Source organism: Ranitomeya imitator, chromosome 3 (genome assembly GCF_032444005.1).
Source record: "Ranitomeya imitator isolate aRanImi1 chromosome 3, aRanImi1.pri, whole genome shotgun sequence".
NCBI classification, from domain to species: domain Eukaryota; kingdom Metazoa; phylum Chordata; class Amphibia; order Anura; family Dendrobatidae; genus Ranitomeya; species Ranitomeya imitator.
In genome coordinates this window covers 338,225,627-338,247,000 of record NC_091284.1, presented here as the reverse complement: position 1 = coordinate 338,247,000, position 21,374 = coordinate 338,225,627, and the positions used below count along the sequence as shown (strand labels likewise).

The 21,374-nt window shown below is 39.8% G+C and overlaps 1 protein-coding gene across 2 annotated transcripts in view; it reads right to left on the bottom strand.

Annotated features, from left to right (window-relative positions):
- The window catches only part of CRYBG2 (crystallin beta-gamma domain containing 2), a 387,765-nt gene that overhangs the window by 90,292 nt on the left and 276,099 nt on the right, over positions 1-21,374 (bottom strand). For both annotated transcript variants that reach the window (XM_069756757.1, XM_069756758.1), the window contains one exon: positions 1,069-7,648. In XM_069756757.1, coding sequence (XP_069612858.1) covers positions 1,069-7,648 — 6,580 coding nt within the window. The remainder of the gene's footprint in view (positions 1-1,068; positions 7,649-21,374) is intronic.

The following is a 21,374-nucleotide window of genomic DNA, read 5'->3' as shown; positions in this document are numbered from 1 at the left end:
TTACCAATCTGAAGAGGTGAGTACTCACTTCAATTTCGTTTCCACCTTGATCAGGGCCAAGACGCTCCTCGGAAGAAGACGACAACATTCTGATGAATGCAGCAAGAAAAAATGAGACAGAAATTATTAGTACATATAGAGAGAGAAAAAAGAAAAGACAGACATTGGCTTTTATACTCACACTGTACAAAGTGGAGATTCCTCACAGGTTCTTTCCAGCGTCTGATCTTCTTCCCAGTCTTCGGAGTTGTGGACTGCAAATGCCCACTCCCTCTTTTTATCAGTTTGTATGTGGGGGGTGGCTAATCAGTGTCTAGACAGATTTTACTGTGGAAAAATGCATGTATTCACAAACGCAAACAAACGCATGTGCTTGCGAACGCATGCGTTATCATAGATTGAAATGCATTTTTTCAACGCATTCCTTTCGCAAACAACTGCATACGTTTCTAGGCGGCAAATTCACACCTACGAAATTACAACATGTTGCATTTACCGCACCAAGCCGCAGACAACAAAACAACGCATGCATTGTCAAACGCGGCAAAAAGCATCCAATCGTATGTACCTGCTTCCCTAATCTTAAATATAGGAAAACACGACGCATGCAGTAGTGTGCGGCATAAACGCTGCTGACACAACCGCAAATGTGAAACCTGCCTAAGATGCCGAAACTAGCGCCTGATCATGACATATATTTATCTCTAAGCTCAAGAAGTAATTAAGTACACACACAGGCGGGCAGTCACGTAACCACTTGTATGCGATTTTCATACTAGTAGTCACATATCGACTATACTGATTTGGCTTCTCTCAATTCTCGTCAATGGAGAGAAGTCAGATAAATCCACATCGCTTGTGTCCGTAAGTATTCAAATTGCAAGCATGTCATCATGTAAACGCCTGCTCACTCACTCGTTCTGAGAATAATGGAGAATCATGACAGTGTGCGTATCAGACACTCTTGATTTGGCTAGCCTGCAGTCTCCTGTACAGACTTAATTTCAGCCCGGACAATCCCTTTAATTAGCATATCAAATAAGTTATTACATTTTTTGTAAATCTCACCCAGACATCCGGGAAAATCTTTAATGGAGAAGATACTGACAACTCTAGCTTGGATGGTCGCTTATCTGAATCAATGTTTGCTACATGGTCCATCTTTGGAATGGTAGAATCCACACTGTCTTCTTGTTTAGATTGTTCTGTAGTGCTAGTAGAAGCATCATTTATTGTGATTGTAGCGATATCATTTTCAGATGTATTCTCTGAAACGGTTTCTGTCTCTTCTGTCACACCCTGTTCATCATTCTGGGGTTTCAGGTAACTGCTGAGGAGAAAACTGCTTTCAAGTCTGGAATAGTGCTTCCCTTCAGATGCATCTGTCTTTTTGACTATTCTTTCAGACTGAAGTAAAGAGCCAATTATAGAACTTTGCCTTTGACTAATATTTTGTGCAATAAAATTCTTGTAGCTGTCATTTCTAGAAACCTCATCACCAGAGTGTTTTCTCATTAGTTCCAGTGGGGAGGACCTAACCGCAGACCTTTCTGTATTTCTTTCCCATGAATATTTCTTTTCACCTGGTTCTGAGGTTTCACTCTGTTGCGCTGCATTAGGCTCGTCTGTTAATTCACTTTCTTCAGAAATAATTTTATTTTCTTTTATATCTGGACTAGGTAACCTGAAAACAAAGTGGTCACTCTTTGGAGAACCTTGATCCTCTTTTATAGGGGGTAAAATACCACACATGTTTAGTCCAGAGGAACGAGGCTGACGAGGTTCTCTAAGTTGTTTCATAAACTCAGGGGTTTCGAATTGTCGCAATTTGCTCACCCAAATCTCCATATTTTCTAAAGCTTCTATTTCTTCCTCTTTTATAGCATTTATACCATATTGTGCCCTTGCATCGTTTAGTGTATGTTTTTCTGATTTGGGAAGATAGAAATGTTGAACACTTTCAGTCATTTGTTCTTGCTCCACTGAGTTTTGTTGCACTTGTGAGTAAATTGTATTTAGACCAGACATATTCCCTACAGTATTTTTTATTTTCTCCACATCTGAGATTAAGATCCCAGGAATTTCTCCATTTAATTTGTTTAAAAAGACATAAATGTTGGAATCATGTGTGTCAATATTTTTGCTTTCTAGGAGTTCAGTTTCATTTCCTTGTATAGCAGTCAGCAGATTACTACTGTGCAAATTTCCAGTAGTCAGGGAATCACCAATGTGCAATGTTCCATTAGTCTGCGTATCACCACCATGCAATGTCCCAGAATTCTGCGGATCACCAATGTGTAATGTCCCAGTAGTCCATGGATCACCAATGTGTAATGTCCCAGTAGTCCGTGGATCACCAATTTGCAATGTCTCAGTAGTCCTCAGATTACCACTGTGCAATGTTCCAGTAGTCAGTAGATCACTACTGTGAAATGTTCCAGTAGTCTGTAGAGAACTACTGTGCAATGTTCCAGTAGTCTGAAGATCACTTCTGTGTGATGTTTCAGTAGTCTGAGGATCACTACTGTGCAATGTTCCAGTAGTCTGTAGATCACTACTGTGCAATGTTGCAGTAGTCTGTAGATCACTACTGTGCAATGTTCCAGTAGTCTGAAGATCACTTCTTTGTGATGTTTCAGTAGTTTGAGGATCTCTACTGTGCAAGGTTCCAGTAGTTTGTGAATCACTAGTATGCAATGCTCCAGTAGTCTGAAGATCATTTCTGTGCAATGTTTCAGTAGTTTGAGGATCACTACTGTGAAATGTTCCAGTAGTCTGCAGATAACTAGTATGTAATGTTTCAGAAGACTGTGGATGTCTAGTATTCAATGTTCCATTAGTCTGTGAATCACTAGTATGCAATGTTACAGTAGTCTGAAGATCACTAGTTTGTAATGTTCCAGAACTCTGTGGATGTCTAGTATTCAATGTTCCCGTAATCTGTAGATCACTACTGCACAATGTTCCAGTAGGCTGCAGATCACTATTGTGCAATGTTACAATAGATTGAGGATCTATACTGCACAATGTTTCAGTAGTCTGTGGATCACTAGTATGCAATGTTCCAGAAGTCTGCAAATCACTACTATGCAATGTTCCAGAAGTCTGCAGATCACTACTGTACATTGTTACAATAGATTGAGGATCTTCACTGTGCAATGTTTCAATGTTCTGTGGATCACTACTATGTAATGTTACAGTAGTCTGAGGGTCACTAGTTTGTAATGTTCCAGAAGTCTGTGGATGTCTAGTATTCAATGCTCCAGTAATCTGTAGATCACCACTGCACAATGTTCCAGTAGGCTGCAGATCACTATTGTGCAATGTTACAATAGATTGAGGATCCATACTGCGCAATGTTTCAGTAGTCTGTGGATCACTAGTATGCAATGTTCCAGAAGTCTGCAAATCACTACTATGCAATGTTCCATAAGTCTGCAGATCACTACTGTACATTGTTACAATAGATTGAGGATCTTCACTGTGCAATGTTTCAATGGTCTGTGGATCACTACTATGTAATGTTACAGTAGTCTGAGGATCACTAGTTTGTAATGTTCCAGAAGTCTGTGGATGTCTAGTATTCAATGCTCCATTAATCTGTAGATCACTACTGCACAATGTTCCAGTAGGCTGCAGATCACTATTGTGCAATGTTGCAATAGATTGAGGATCCATACTGCGCAATGTTTCAGTAGTCTGTGGATCACTAGTATGCAATGTTCCAGAAGTCTGCAAATCACTACTGTGCAATGTTCCAGTAATCTGCAGATCACTACTGTACATTGTTACAATAGATTGAGGATCTTCACTGTGCAATGTTTCAATGGTCTGTGGATCACTACTATGTAATGTTACAGTAGTCTGAGGATCACAACTGTTCAAAGCTACAGTAGATAATTCATGCAAACTTTCTGCCTGGCCTTCTTTCAAGGATAGATTATCTGACTGAATTTTCCAATGATTTACTTCATCTGTAATTTGATTTGCTATAAGTTTACTCATCTGAGTATTTTCAGTTGGCAGATTCTTGGTAGAATCCCTAATATCAGTACTAGATAAAATGTGGTTGGGAATTTCAAACCTTGCAGGGGCATGTATTTCATTACTTATATCCATAATACGAAGTTTTGCTTTTTTCACATCCAGATCTAATGCATCGTTTTCATCATACCCTGCATCTTCAATTTTAGCTATTAAACATTTATCATTCGGCAATATGGTATCTTTTTGTTCCTGGCCCATTAGTATACCACTTAAAGGATCTTCAACTACTTCTTTTACATTAGCTTGCTGATTTATCTCATTTTCCTTTTCTTCCCCTGCCAAATTGATATTTTCCACTAATTGTTCATCTACGATGTTTTGTTGATCATCAACATGGCTCAAATGTCCTTGATTAGCTTCATACATAGGGAGAGTTAACGTATCCTCCATTGTTGAATTATAATGGTCTACTGTTAAACATTCTTGTGTTGCAGAAATGCTTCCAGTTCCAGTCAGTTCAGCTTTGTCAAGTACCAATTCCCTAGTCTGATCCACAGGCTCACTTATAAATTGTTTTATATTTCTATCTTCATCTTTTTCACTACAAATACTAATGCCATCTGTATTTACGTCATCTGCACTAACAACAATTATTTTCTCCACAACATTGTTATCAAGAAATTGAATCATCACGTCCAAAGTTTGTCTTTCATTCTTATGGTGTTCACTTATGAGGTCGGCATTTTGTAAGTTATGATTCACAATGACGTCATCTGCTTGTGCTGTATTTTCACAACATGTTTTCGACAGGCGACTGCCATTTACACCCATACTCAACATGTTATCTGGATCTTCTTTTAAATTGCTACACGGTTGTTCACTGATCTCTGCAGATGAGTCAACTAGGGCAAATTTCACGCATGCTGCTTGCTCCTCATTATATTCAGCATCTGTCATTAACTCATTTGACTCCTCAACCTCTGTGTTTACTGTCATATCATTGGCAAGCAGATAAATTGAATTCGAAGCTGACTCATGTTTTGTTACAGTACCATCCAGTATACTCTGGTCTATGATGTCTACCATTGATATATCAACGTCATCAGTCTTTTCTTCAATCACATTTACTATGTTTTTCACCACTGTAGTATTTTTCGGCATGTCCCATACATTTTCCATTTGTCCCCTCTCTCTTTCCACACTGAGTGCGAATTTACGACCATGGTCAATTACATCTCCATAAACATTTAGATTCAAATCCATTTGTAACGCTTGGTCTGACTTATTAGTGGACAATACCTCACTGGACCATACATTTTGTTCATATTTGCATCTATCTTCATCCATTGACGATATAGCTCTCACAATATTATTTGGTTGATCTCTCAATTCTGCTATTTCATGTTCATTCTGCACTGATATATCCAAAGCATGAAGAGTGCCTATTTCTCCATTTTCTTCATTAATTTCATTCATGTGATCTGTCTGTCTATCTGCTGCTGTTCTAGAAATCATATCTGGTTGCTCTCGGTTAATTAATTCTTTGTCTTTTCTGGCTTTCTCATTACGATAATTATAACCTATGGTCGACCCTTCCTCTATTCTGTCCTTTTCTTTTTTATGTACAGATTTCTTCCACGCAACACCATTCTCACCTTCAGGAATGTCCATTTCTGTTTGTACTATGCAACTTTCTGCTATTGCTTTGTTTATTGGTAAATGATTGATGGCACCACCAACTCTATCTGCCAAATCTGTTTTTCTTTCTTCATTATTAGCTGATCTCATAATATCTGCTTCAACATGTATAATGTGCTTACCATCGGTGGTCACAAATAAAACTTTTTGCTCTGATTGATCAGTTGCAGGGTTATTCTGCTGTGCTACAGCTGTAGATAGATTTTCAAGAGAAATATTAGTATTACATTTTAAGTTGTTCTTAGTACTATAGTCCCAGTGAGGTAATGCTCCATGTTTTTTTCTCAATTCCTCCACTTTATGGTTTAGCCTTGTATTGGTCTCTTCAAGTGGTTGATCACTGACTGAGCCTTCAAGATGTCTAATTTCATCATTTGTTCTTCTATTTAAATGAATATAGTCATGCTTTCCTTCATTTACAATTTTATTGTGAATTATTGTGGGCTGATATTTACTTTTCACTTCTATGCTGGTGTGAATGTCCCCAGCCATCGTATTTCTATTCTCATGTGACATACCCTTACTGTCGCCTTTGGTATCGTTTATATCCATGAAGCGTGAAGCATTGTGATTCTTAAATTCTTTTGGATGTTTCTCACTATGTGTGTCTTCCAGTTTAATGGAGGCATCATGTGTAAAAGAGGGTGGATTTCTTCTTTGAGTTATTATAGGAAGGATCTCATGACTGAGCTTATTATCAACCTTTTTCATGGTTTTGTCTACATCGACCTCCTTACCTCTTGAGTTTACAATTTCTGATGTGCTTGTTTCTTGATAAGATGTGTCATCTATCAACATTCTTTCTGCAAGAAATGTACCAGTAAATTCTTCCTGCATTTCTCCTGGTTCTAGATTAGCTTTTGCTATAGAGTCTTTTTGAATTTCATTGTTTTTGGTGTTTGCAAACTTCTCAAAGTTTCGATTGTGTAATGCATCTTTTCCATCAACAATATGACTCACATCATGGAGTACAGTGACTTGGGGCAAGAGTTTAAGTTCTGCCTTATATGATTCTTGTGAGTTCTTTGCATGATGATGTTTGATGGTTAGATCTCTTGAATGGATTGGGTTTTCTTCATACATTTTTACATTTTGGTTTGTTTCTAAACCTATTTTAGAACATAAATCATTGCCTTCTGAAAAGAAAAAATTGTGTGATATTTGAGGTGGCATTTGAGAGGAATTATTCCTGTGATTTTCAAACTTGTGTGCAGAAGCTAGAGGTGAACGGACAATAACATTCTCATTTTTCCATCCTCTCGGTGAACTTAGTGAAATAGAAGAATTATTCTTAGTCCTCAATGGGGGTGGTGTTGATGTCCTAGGGGGAAGCTTAAGATCTGGAAGTTGTTTTTTTACTTTCCTATAGTTGTCTTCATAGTCAGAATGGCATATATTGGTTAATTCCACATTTGCAATGTATGTCTTTATACTACCTTTACTTTCCATTTTTTTTCTATTACTGTCCATATTACTTTGTGATGCTAATGGAACTGTAGAAGTGTTTGCTTTTCCAGTATTTTCAGTTACTGTCACTCTTACTTGTTCACTTCCTTTCTTTAAGTGATCTTTTCTGATAGGATTGTAAACTGTAGAGAAAACTGGACCATGAACTCCTGGATTAACAGGGGCATCTTGAGGCACTTTATGTCTCTTTTCCCTAAGAGATCCATACTGTTGGGATTTGGGTATTACTTTGTGATGGATAACATCATCTTTTGAGCTAATACTTTCAAACACTTTTTGCAAGCCTTTTACATGGCCAACATATAATTGAGAAGACACATCACCATGTGACAGTTTTGTAGAACCATTCTTTTCTATAGGCTTTCTGGGAAACTCAGACTTTTGCTGATTATCCGTTTTATCCATTTTAGTTAATTGAAGTCTGCAAGACTCAGCCACCCAATCAGAGCGACTGGTGGTAAAGAGAAACTTTTCATCCACTGCAGATCCAATAGATCTAGAAGAAAAAAAAAAGTTGAAATGGTCAGAAACATATCATTCTGTATATTTACCCTGAAACTGCATTTATTGTAAAGCTAATCTGACAATTTAAACGTTTTGCACGCTAATAAGAAAAATTAAACTACATTAAGAAAGCAGTACACCTTTCTAAAATGTGCTGACAAAAGTAGGAGAGCTTTTTGCTTATCTACAATTACAGGTCAGGGCAAGTCAATGAACTAAAACCTGTATGGGTTTGTCACCAATGAAAGCACATGTATGCTTGTCTATACATCAGGAATGCTACAAGGGAGAGGTGATCTGAGGAAATATCAAAAGACGGTAAATGAGAGGGGCGAGGGGAGCATGACTGTAGTGGAAAAATAATAATAAAACTTAACTTTTAATAATATTTTAGTAAACTATAAATCATCCACCGTGCTTGCGCGCAGTCTGTCCACCAGTCCCCCTGTTTTTATCAGTAGGGGGTTCACGGAGGACACTAATACAAATAAAATAGGACACTATATTGTCAGAATCATGGACACATACATACTCTATAGCGAAACACTCCATCCAATCAACCACTACCCCGCTATATCTCTAGTGATGAAGGAGCGTTCCACTAGGTATCATTTATATGAAATGTGCTTAATGATTATTGCATTATGCCCTTATTCTGAGGAAATGTCGATGTGTCATTACTAATTACTGAAAGGCCATTTATAAGTATTAAAATATCAGTAAACTAAAGTGCATAAATTATTGCAAATTATCCCCATTGGACATATCAAAGTGACATTGGATCTTTTATAGTCAAGCCAATATCACCATTTTATCCATTACACATAATTCAATGTGCCAAGCTCATTAAGAATTCAGTGGCTAAATATACAACACCACCTAATGCTCTGATCCAGTGTCACTATAGTTAAAATACTAAAACCTTGAGCTCCTTAAGCAAAATGAGATAAAGGAGTGACATACAGTATCTAATTAGATCACCTCATTCTCATTCAATGAGGTCACCCCCCATAGGCACATACTATCCCTGGAAACCGATATGGGACTGATCAGTTCAGAGCCTAGCAAAGGTGCTGAGCCCTGATAATGGGCTCTGCCACACCTAGGTAATGTCGCCTCAACGCATTTCGTCCTTCACTATTATATTAGGCTACATCAGGAGGCTATCTATTTTACTTTGTGCTTATAGATTTACACAGGAGCGTCATACTCCCGGACACGATAAGAGCTGCATGCAGTAGCATGGAAGCCCAGCATATATAAACAACACCCCGCATCCCACTTCTGACGCGTACATGCACTGGACAACCAGAGACTCCCCAACAAGAAGCCAATAGAATGCGGCCACGTGTAGTGACGGTGCCATCATTTCAGCAGCAAGACGGCTGTCGCTAAGTAACAAGTACACAGATAGACTCACAAAGGAGACTGACTATCAAATATGAGGTAACGCTAACATTATTGCGCCACATCCGATACATTATAGCCAACAGTAAAACACAAAAAATAGGGATAGCATAAGTGGGGAGACAAAAACCATTGAAGAGAAACATATATATTCCCCTGCTATCTCCATATGCATATCAATGAGGGCTGTAATATACACAAAACACAAACGTATAAGGAGTGGACAGAACATAACAGGAAGAGAAATTCCCATCTTCCCTTAACTCGTTTCATGACATTATCCAATCACATTCAATAGACTCCTTATAAAGATGTAAATGATATTTCATACTTGCTACTTATCTGTAGGGGATATTGAAGAGGAAATGGGGGGCAGATGGGAGAAAAAGAACAGGTGTGGGAGAAAATAAATCAATGGTTTAATCTCAAACTCCATTAGAGGTATTTCCAATCCTATTGTTTCCCTATTCCATAAACTCCCATTCCCTACTCAATTCCATAGACTCCTTATACAAAAGCAAAAACGTTTAATAGTTATGTCTTTTATTTGTTATTTAAATACTAGATTGTGGCCCGATTCTAACGCATCGGGTATTCTAGAATATGCATGTCCCCGTAGTATATGGACAATGATGATTCCAGAATTCACGGCAGACTGTGTCCATCGCTGATTGGTCGAGGCAACCTTTATGACATCATCGTCGCCATGGCAACCATTATGACATCTACGTCGATACTGTGCCCGTCGCTGAATCAGAAACGTGGGATTTCTACGTCCTTTATGACATCATTGTCGCTGTGCCCGTTGCTGATTGGTCGAGGCCGCCAGGCCTTGACCAATCAGAGACGCGGGATGTCTACGTCCTTGATGACATCATCGTCGCTGTGCCCGTCGCTGATTGGTCGAGGCCGCCAGGCCTCGACCAATCAGAGACGCGGGATTTCCAGGACAGACAGAAAGAAAGACAGACAGACGGAAAAACCCTTAGACAATTATATATATATAGATAAAGGAAGGGAATGGGATTAAGTTATATCCTCATACCTCATTTTCCAACCCTATTAAAACCCCTTACATGTTTATCCTTCTTCTCCCCCATATCCTACAATTATCCAGTTCAATATCCTCTTACTTAGATCTATTCCTATTACTGTGGTTGATATATGCCATCATATTATTAAAAAGTCCTCCTCACCATCTCTTCCATCATAACCCCACAATATCGATACCAAATCCCCAGTGTAGATAATACATTCCCAATGTCCAAATCCAATCAAACAGTCGCAGATTCCTAGATAAAGGTATAGGAGATGCATTCATTGAGACCCAATGGATTAACCATTTTCAATGGAAACATCCATTGTGCTTTCCTTGAAATCCTATTATCAAAATCCACCCTCTAGGAGATGCTCTGATCCTCTCAACTCCCTGAAACTATCACTATGGCAAGATAAAAGTTTTCTCACCCACAAAAAGTAATGTGATATTCAAACAAATAATTAACTTAAAATACAAATATATGTTGCATAACATTGGTGAATGAAGTTGTGGTACTATTATAGTCATATTTAATATTTTGTGTTACTTCCATGAGCTTGAAGGACTGCATTCATGCGGTTCAACAATGTTTCATACAATTTATTAATGAAGTCATCAGGAATAGCAAAGAAAGCAGTCTTACCTGCCTCCCAAAGTTCATCTAGATTCTTTGGTTGTGTCTTCCAAGCTTTCTCTCTCATCCTACCCCAAACATGCTCAATGATGTTCATGTCTGGTGACTGGGCTGGCCAGTCCTTGAGCACCTTGATCTTTTTTGCCTGGAGGAACTTTGTTGTAGAGATGGATGTATGAGATGGAGCCCCATCCTGCTGCAGAATCTGACCCATTTTATGATTTGGAATATAAGAGGTAGCTAATACTTCTTGATATTTTAGGCTATTGATATTGCCTTCCATCTTGCAAATGTTTGGCACACCCCCATACTGAATGTAACCTCAGACCATGATCTTTCCACCACCAAATGTAACGGTTTTCTGGGTGTATTTTGGATCCATACGGGCTCCAGTAGATCTCCTGCAGTATTCGCGGTGGCTGTGGTGTAATTCCACTGAAGATTCATCAGAGAAATCCACATTCTGCCACTTTTCCAGTGTCCATCTGTTTAGCAGGCTGTGGGACTTTGCAAACGCCACACTTTTTTTATTTGCCTTTTATTTAGTGCTGGCTTCTGGGCACTGATTCGACCATGGAGGCCATTTTGAGACAGAATCCTACAAACTGTTCTAGTTGGCACAGGGACTTGAGGTGACCGGGCCTGTTGGAGCTCTGCTCCAGTGAAAGAGGGGCTTGCTTTGGATTTTCTAACCAACAAACGTTCCTCCTGAGCAGTTGCCTTGCGGGGTTTGCCAGACCTGGGCTTGTCAAACACATCTCCAGTCTCTTCAAATCTTTTTTTAATTCTTTGTACTTGATACTTAGACACATTAAAGGTGCCATCCACCTCTGCAGTGGATCTGGTCTTCAGCCTCTTGATAATCCTTTGGTCGCAGGGTGGATTTTTTGGCATGTTGTCAGAGCTCAAGTTGCAGTTCAAGTGAAGTGAAGATCTGGGGTGCTGGGTTTCTTTTTATACACACACACACACACACACCAATTAACCAATCATTTACTGAGCACAGGTGAGGATGTAAACTAGGACTGGGTGCATTATATGACCAGGCGACAAAACGTTTGTCTTGCCAAAATCTGACCATTCTGTGTCCATTAACTGATCAATATTTCTACATTGATGCCAATTTATTTTCTTAACCTAAACCACATTTTGGAGTGTTTCAGCTGTCAAAAGAATAATATATACAACCAATGGATGAATTTAACGTCAGGTTATAAGTTTTATTTACGTAACATGGATAAGCAACATAACTTCGGTCAGGGAATGTACTGAAGCTGATCCCTTTGGTAACAATCAAAGGCCTTGCAAGATCCACATTAAAATGTACTACTTAGCCACTTAGGGTCTGGGCGATTCACTTGTTGATGGCTATGGACCAAACAGTCCTTCAAATTGTGTCATCTATGATATGTTACTGATGGTTTAGATGTAATCATTTCTTTAATATCGGGATCAAACTTTAAGACATTCCAATAGGTCCTCAAAATACCCATCACGTCACTACGCCGCTCATCAAAAGTCCCTATCAGAAGTATCAAACCATCATTTTGATCTCTATCCTTGGGTACCAGCAACAAAATTCTATTAGCTGCCCTAGCATGATGGTATGCTGTTTTTAATACATTTATAGGATATCCTCTTCTGATGAATCTATCCACTAATTCCCCTGCCCCCCTCTCAAAGGTGTCGAGAGAAGAGCAGTTGCGTCTCAGCCTAAGAAATTGGCTTTTGGGGATTCCTCTCTTCAGTGGCAGAGGGTGATGACTCTACCACTGAAGGAGGCTATTAGTGGCCGTAGGTTTCCTAAACAAGTTGGTTACCCATACCATCAATACCTCATCACTAGAGATAGAGTGGAGTAGTGGTTGATTGGTGGGAGTGTTTCACTATAGAGTGTTTGTGTCCATGATTCTGACAATATAGCTCCTATTTTATTTGTAGTAGTGTCCTTCGTGAACCCCCTACTGATAGAAATCAGGGGGGTCTGGTGGACAGACTGCAAGCAAACATGGTGGATAATTTATAAATTACTAAAATATTATTAAAAGTTAAGTTTTATTATTATTTTTCCACTACAGTCAATGATTTTTGTATAATTTGGTGGGATACCATTTTGGTCCTAGCGTGCCTTATCAAGGATACACGAGGGGAGAATGCACATTTATTAAGACGCTAAAGAGGCTTTCGGATTTTATTTAAAAGCTGGTTTTTATTTGTATACTAGACTGTGCACATTTTAATGATATGTTTTCTGACTTTGCAGTGAAGAAAGGAATTAATCTTGTGACAAAGTCACTGGCAAAGGGGAGACATGTTTCGCTGAGGCTATTGGCTTCAGTAATTTGAAACCCACAGGTTTTGCATTAGCACCCTAAGTGTTGAGAGGGGTTAATCAGCCATTTTGTTTAAGGGCTGGGTTTTTGTGGACAACCACAGAGCGGATGGGAGGTTGTCCATCTTATCTCACCCCCAGGGTGTGGTCTTTGGTTAAATAGTTGGCATTCAGTATTCAGTGTGTTTGGAGAGAGTAATCTCCAGGATAGTGCTTGTGTTGGGGCTAAACTGAACCATGTGGTTTTGCTAACACAGAGCGGGTGGATCCCTGCAGATGTATGATCTGTGAGATACCATTTTTTTTTGTTTTCCTGTTTTGCCCAAAGGGCCATGTTTATTTTACTTCACCATGGTTTATGCGGCATGTACCTAATAAACCAGTGAAGAACTTAAAGAGACAGTGTTCCCGCTTCAATTATTGAGAAGTTTAACCATGTGTAAAGATGCCCATACAAACTAGTGTAAAGTTGATTAATGTTTTCATACATAAATTATGTTTATGGGTTTGCATTTAACAACGAACAATAGTTTTCAACAACCAATGGCATACCCTCATTGTATGCAAAAACTGGGCACTTTTGAATTTTTTGTCTGATGAGGATGATATCCAGAAGCAATCTCTCTTTGAATGAACATTCCAAAAAACATCTTCTGTCCTTGCCAAGAGTCATTGAAAAATATGGATGGGTTGAACCAGTTGGGAAACAGTTGTACACCAGACATTTGTCATCCTACTTCTATTTAATGTGAATGGTAACTTATTGTGGCTATACTTTTAATTATACAACAGAATCTAAATCAACTATTTCTATATTGAGCTGTGTGACTGTTCAACTGGCATTATACCTTAAGAGAAGGGATAGGCTGAATTTAGAGGTAGTTTACAAGTGAGTGCCTGGTGATTAAAAGTAATTTGTGAAACATTCATATGTTTATGACCAATAGTTACAGATTTACAGCTCTGTTAGCTTTGATAACTGTAATCGCTAAAATATTGTGACCTGAGTTCATACATCTATTTAAAGAGAACTGATCAACATACAGTTTGCTTATGAGACAGCATGATTTGCGCCTCAAGAATGTTCATAAGACTTCACAAGTCTAGTGAATCTGACAGCAAGACTTCATCCCGAAACTATTTAATGAACGTGAAATAAATATTGAACACATCCCCTTTTTTTAAGTAAATATATTTTTAAAAGTGCTATTGACATTAAATTCGCATCAGATGTCTGTAACAACCAATAAAATCCACACACGCAAAGAAATCAAACCATATATGGCCATAAATTAAGTTATCTGTAGAGATGGGTGGACCTCTGGATGTTCGAGTCCGGCGAATTCGGCCAAACAGTTAAAAAAAAAGTTTGGGTTCGGGTACCAGACCAGTAGCTGGACCCGAACTTGAACTTGGACCCCATTCACTAGTGTTTGCCATGCTGTCATGTGCATCACCAATGAATATTGGAGTTTGTATAAGTCTGTTAGTGGTAGGACATCCTCTATTCACCCTGAAGCTGAAAATGTAAGAATTTGCTTATTTCTTCATAACTGTGACACCCGCCTATAAGCCCCAAATTCATGGTGGCCAGATAACTGACAACAGCCATGTCATGTTTGATCTCCGGGAAAAGGTAAAAACCCAATGAAAAATATGGCGGCGAAATGACCTTCTGTGATCATCAGGAGTGAAATTATAGCATAAGTCGGGAACTGGATGTTCTTCAAACTAAGTGCTCTCCTTTGCTAGGCCAAATCATCAGTGATCAGTGTAGCAAATTTCTTTTGTTTAATCCATTTAATTTTATGTAATTGTATATGCTGTATAGTTTTGTCACCTTTATCACATCTATTGTATAATTTTTTGGATTAAATATAAAATTTAATAGTGGCGGTCCTTTTGTTATGTAAACCGCGCCTCAAATCCATACGCTACCTACCAGGCATCCAGTCAGCCTGAATGTAAAAAAACAAATGTCTGGCGGTGGCAGCTAATAATCTTTCTTGGGTTATTGTGGAGTTTGCTGTGACCGTATCGGAGGTATATACATTAGTGATAAGCGAATACATTTGTCACTAGTTGTTACACGCATGAATAGTGCGCAATTCAGGCTATTCGTTACTCGGCGAGTAATTTGCTATTCACCTTGGTATACTTGAGTGACCCACCCGGTGGGGTGCTTTATTTGTAGCCAATGATTATGCTGGGCTTGCTTGCCAATCACAGTAATGCCGGCGCCATCTTTGGTGTGGCATTACTGTGATTGGCAGGCCATACAGCTTCATAGGGGATATTTACTTCAGGCTACATCCGGTTTCCTCAAGTACAGAGGAGCAACGTGTGGGGATAGTAATCTCGCTCCTTCAGGGGGACCCCCAAGAGTGGGCGTTTTCTCTCCCGTCTGACTCCCAGTGGCTTCAGATGGTGGAGGGATTTTTTTCGGGCACTGTGCCTTATGTATGATGACCTTGACGTCTCCTTAGCTGAGTCCACACTTCACCAACTTCAGCAAGGAGACCAGCCGCCAGCGGAGGAATATTGCTCTGATTTCCGGAGGTGGGCCACAGATACCCAGTGGAATGACCCCGCACTCCGCAGTCTGTTCTGTGAGGGGCTTACAGTAAGGGTGAAGGATGCCTTAGCTCTGTATGAGACTCCTGACTCCCTTGAGGCAGCCATGTCTCTGGTAATATGAGTTGATCGCACTCTTCGCCAGAGACACAGGGAGTCACCATTGGGTGCGAGAGGTCCAGGGTCAAGGGAGGTCAGCACTGAGCCTACTGTGGAACCCATGCAGGTGAGTGTGGCATCCCAATCTAGTAAATTGTCTGTTGCCTGGAGTAAGGGAAGAGTGTGTTTCTTTTGTGGCAAAAAGAGAAATTTAGTAGGCACGTTTCCTTCCTGACTTCATAGTAAACAACCACCATAAAAACTAGAGGGTCCGGGTTGTGGGGAGGTTAGCAACCTGGGTGTACTTATACTTATCACCACTGTGGATAGGGCAGAGTTTTTTCTACCAGCCGTAATCCATGTGATTGGAATTAAGGTGGACGTGTCTGCATTTCTGGACAGTGGGATGGGGTTTAATTTGATCAATGCTAGGTTCGTCCAGGTGCAAGGCCTCATCCCACATATTTTATTCAGACCCATACCTATAATTGCTATTGACTCCGCCCCCTTGAGACTGAAGCACTTTACTCAAATTGTTCGAGACTTGCAGCTTCAGGTAAGGGCCATGCACACTGAGGTGCTGGACTGTTATGTGCTATAGGGTCTGCCCTTACCTGTGGTTCTGAGACTTCCTTAGCTTGCTCTGCACAATCCTGTAATAGACTGGCAGACTCACAAAGTAGTTAAATGAAGTGTGTATTGTCAAGGACACTGATCAGGTACCTGGTTGGCTAGGGTGGATACCCAGTCTGTGCCTAGTTACCTGTCAGATTTTGGAGACATGTTCTCTGAGCAGGGAAGTCAAAGCTCCCTCCGCATTGTCCTTATGGTTGTGCCATTAATCTTGTTCCTGGTGCCAAGCTGCCCAAGAGCAGACTCTATAATATCTCTGGTACAGAGAGACAGGCCATGATGGACTACATCACGGAAAGCCTGGGTAAGGGTCATATCAGACCATCCTCATCCTCCATTGCCGCAGGGTTCTTTTTTGCAAATAAAAAAGATGAGGGCTTATGCAATTGCCTGGATTTTTTGGGAACTTAATACAATTGCAGTCCATGATCTGTATCCGCTCCCTCTCATTCCAGACCTCTTTAACCCGATTGTAGGGGTAAATGGTTCTCTAAGATCAATCTCAGGGGGGCATATAATCTCATCCGTATTAAAGAGGGGGATGAGTGGAAAACAGCATTCAATATGCCTGAGGGACACTATGAGAATTTGATGATGCCTCTTGGGTTGACAAATGTGCCCAACATCTTTTAACACTTTATAAATGACATCTTTAGTCACCTGGTAGACAGATTCATTGTTATCTAGCTGGATGATATAGTAATTTATTCACCTGACCTTGAGTCACACCAGGTACATGTCAGGCAGGTCTTACATATACTTCGAGACAATAATCTAACCCAAGAAGAGGTGCGAAACCGGCTAAATAAGATTAAAATAGATAAATCTCCGGTTCCGGATGGCATACACCCACGAGTACTAAGAGAACTAAGCAATGTAATAGATAAACCATTATTTCTTATTTTTAGGGACTCCATAGCGACGGGGTCTGTTCCGCAGGACTGGCGCATAGCAAATGTGGTGCCAATACTCAAAAAGGGCTCTAAAAGTGAACCTGGAAATTATACGCCAGTAAGTCTAACCTCTATTGTTGGTAAAATATTTGAAGGGTTTCTGAGGGATGTTATTCTGGATTATCTCAATGAGAATAACTGTTTAACTCCATATCAGCATGGGTTTATGAGAAATCGCTCCTGTCAAACCAATCTAATCAGTTTTTATGAAGAGGTAAGCTATAGGCTGGACCATGGTGAGTCATTGGACGTGGTATATCTCGATTTTTCCAAAGCGTTTGATACCGTGCCGCACAAGAGGTTGGTACACAAAATGAGAATGCTTGGTCTGGGGGAAAATGTGTGTAAATGGGTTAGTAACTGGCTTAGTGATAGAAAGCAGAGGGTGGTTATAAATGCTATAGTCTCTAACTGGGTCGCTGTGACCAGTGGGGTACCGCAGGGGTCGGTATTGGGACCTGTTCTCTTCAACATATTCATTAATGATCTGGTAGAAGGTTTACACAGTAAAATATCGATATTTGCAGATGATACAAAACTATGTAAAGCAGTTAATACAAGAGAAGATAGTATTCTGCTACAGATGGATCTGGATAAGTTGGAAACTTGGGCTGAAAGGTGGCAGATGAGGTTTAACAATGATAAATGTAAGGTTATACACATGGGAAGAAGGAATCAATATCACCATTACACACTGAACGGGAAACCACTGGGTAAATCTGACAGGGAGAAGGACTTGGGGATCCTAGTTAATGATAAACTTACCTGGAGCAGCCAGTGCCAGGCAGCAGCTGTCAAGGCAAACAGGATCATGGGGTGCATTAAAAGAGGTCTGGATACACATGATGAGAGCATTATACTGCCTCTGTACAAATCCCTAGTTAGACCGCACATGGAGTACTGTGTCCAGTTTTGGGCACCGGTGCTCAGGAAGGATATAATGGAACTAGAGAGAGTACAAAGGAGGGCAACAAAATTAATAAAGGGGATGGGAGATCTACAATACCCAGATAGATTAGCGAAATTAGGATTATTTAGTCTAGGAAAAAGACGACTGAGGGGCGATCTAGTAACCATGTATAAGTATATAAGGGGACAATACAAATATCTCGCTGAGGATCTGTTTATACCAAGGAAGGTGACGGGCACAAGGGGGCATTCTTTGCGTCTGGAGGAGAGAAGGTTTTTCCACCAACATAGAAGAGGATTCTTTACTGTTAGGGCAGTGAGAATCTGGAATTGCTTGCCTGAGGAGGTGGTGATGGCGAACTCAGTCGAGGGGTTCAAGAGAGGGCTGGATGTCTTCCTGGAGCAGAACAATATTGTATCATACAATTATTAGGTTCTGTAGAAGGACGTAGATCTGGGGATTTATTATGATGGAATACAGGCTGAACTGGATGGACAAATGTCTTTTTTCGGCCTTACTAACTATGTTACTATGTATGACCCAGCCTATTTTGACCTTAATGACCTGGCCATTTTTTGCAATTCTGACCAGTGTCCCTTTATGAGGTAATAACTCAAGAACGCTTCAACGGATCCTAGCGATTCTGAGAATGCTTTTTGTGACATATTGAGCTTCATGTTAGTGGTAAATTTAGGTCGATAATTTTTGCATTTATTTGTGAAAAAAAGGGAAATTTGGCGAAAATTTTGAAAATGTTGCAATTTTCAAATTTAGAAATTTTATTCTGTTAAACCAGAGAGTTATGTGACACAAAATAGTGAACAAATAACATTTCCCAGATATCTACTTTACATCAGCATAATTTTGGAAACAACATTTTTTTTTTTTGCTAGGAAGTTATAAGGGTTAAAATTTGACCTGCGATTTCTCATTTTTACAACAAAAATTTACAAAACCATTTTTTTTACGGACCACCTCACATTTAAAGTCCCTTTGAGGGGTCTATATGGCTGAAAATACCCAAAAGTGACACCATTCTAAAAACTGCACCCTTCAAGGTGCTCAAAACCAGATTAAAGAAGTTTATTAATCCTTCAGGTGCTTCACAGCAGCAGAAGCAACATGGAAAGAAAAAATGAACATTTAACTTTTTAGTCACAAAAATGAACTTTTAGCAACAATTTTTTTATTTTCCCAAGGGTAAAAGGATAAACTGGACCCGGAAATTGTTGTACAATTTGTCCTGAGTACGCCGATACCCCATATGTGGGGGGGGGGGGGAATCACTGTTTGGGCGCACGACAGGGCTCGGAAGGGAAGGAGCACCATTTGACTTTTTGAATGAAAAACTGGCTCCAATCTTTAGGGCACACCATGTCGCGTTTGGAGAGCCCCTGTGTGCCTAAAGATTGGAGCTCCCCCACAAGTGAACACATTTTGGAAACTTATCAAGGAACATATCTAGATGCATAGTGAGCACTTTCAACCTCCAGGTGCTTCACAAATTGATCCGTAAAAATGAAAAATAACTTTTTTTCACAAAAAAATTATTTTAGCCTCAATTTTTTCATTTTCACATGGGTAACAGGATAAAATGGATCATAAAATTTGTTGGGCAATTTCTCCTGAGTACACCGATACCTTATATGTGGAGGAAAACCACTGTTTGGGCACACAGCAAGGCTCGGAAGGGAGGGAGCACCATTTGACTTTTTGAATGAAAAATTAGCTCCAATCGTTAGCGGTCACCATGTCGCGTTTGGACCCCCTGTGTGTCTAAATATTTGAACTCCACCACAAGTGACACCATTTTGGAAACTAGACCCCCCAAAGAACTCATCTAGATGTGTGATGAGCACTTTGAACCCCCAAGTGCTTCACAGAAGTTTATAACGCAGAGGCATGAAAATAAAAAATCATTTTTCTTTCTTTAAAAATTATTTTTTAGCTCACAATTTTTTATTTTCACAAGGGTAACAGGGGAAATTGGACCCCATAAGTTGTTGTCCAGTTTGTCCTGAGTACGCTCATACCCAATATGTGGGGGTAAACCACTATTTGGGCGCATGGCAGAGCTCGGAAGGGAAGTAGTGATGTTTTGGAATGCAGACTTTGATGGAATGGTCTGCGGGCGTCATGATACGTTTGCAGAGCCCTTGATGTGCCTAAACAGTAGAAACCCCCCACATTTTACCCCATTTTGGAAACTAGAGCCCCCCAAGGAACTTACTTAGATGTGTGGTGAGCACTTTGAACCCCCAAGTGCTTCACAGACGTTTATAACGCAGAGCTGTGAAAATAAAAAATCATTTTTCTTTCCTCAAAAATTATTTTGTAGTCCGCAATTTTTTTTTCTACAAGGGTAACAGGGGAAATTGGACCCCATAAGTTGTTGTCCAGTTTGTCCTGAGTATGCTGATACCCCATATGTGGGGGTAAACCACTGTTTGGGTGCCTGGCAGAGCTCGGAAAGGAAGGAGTGACTTTTTGAAATACAGACTTTGATGGAATGGTCTGCCGGTGTCATGTTACGTTTGCAGAGCCCCTGATGTGCCTAAACAGTAGAAACCCCCCACAATTGACCCCATTTTGGAAACCAGACCCACCAAGGAACTTATCTAGATGTGTGGTGAGCACTTTGAACCCCCAAGTGCTTCACAAAAGTGTATAACGCAGAGCCGTGAAAATAAAAAATCATTTTTTTTCCTCAAAAAATATTTTTTTAGCCCGCAATTTTTTATTTTCACAAGGGTAACAAGAGAAACTGAACCCCAATAGTTGTTTTCCAGTTTGTCCTGAGTATGCTGACACGTCGGGCCTCGGAAAGGAAATAGTGACGTTTTGAAATGCAGACTTTGATGGAATGGTCTGCGGGCTACACGTTGCGTTTGCAGAGCCCCTGATGTACCTAAACAGTAAAAAAAAACAGAAGTGACCCCATTTTGGAAAATAGACCCTCCAAAGAACTTAACTAGATGTGTGGTGAGCACTTTAAACCCCAAAGTGCTTCACAAAAGTTTATAACGCAGAGCCGTGAAAATAAAAAAATCATTTTTTTCCCTCAAAAATGATTTTTTAGCCTGCATTTTTTTATTTTCACAAGGGTAACACGAGAAACTGAACCCCAATAGTTGTTG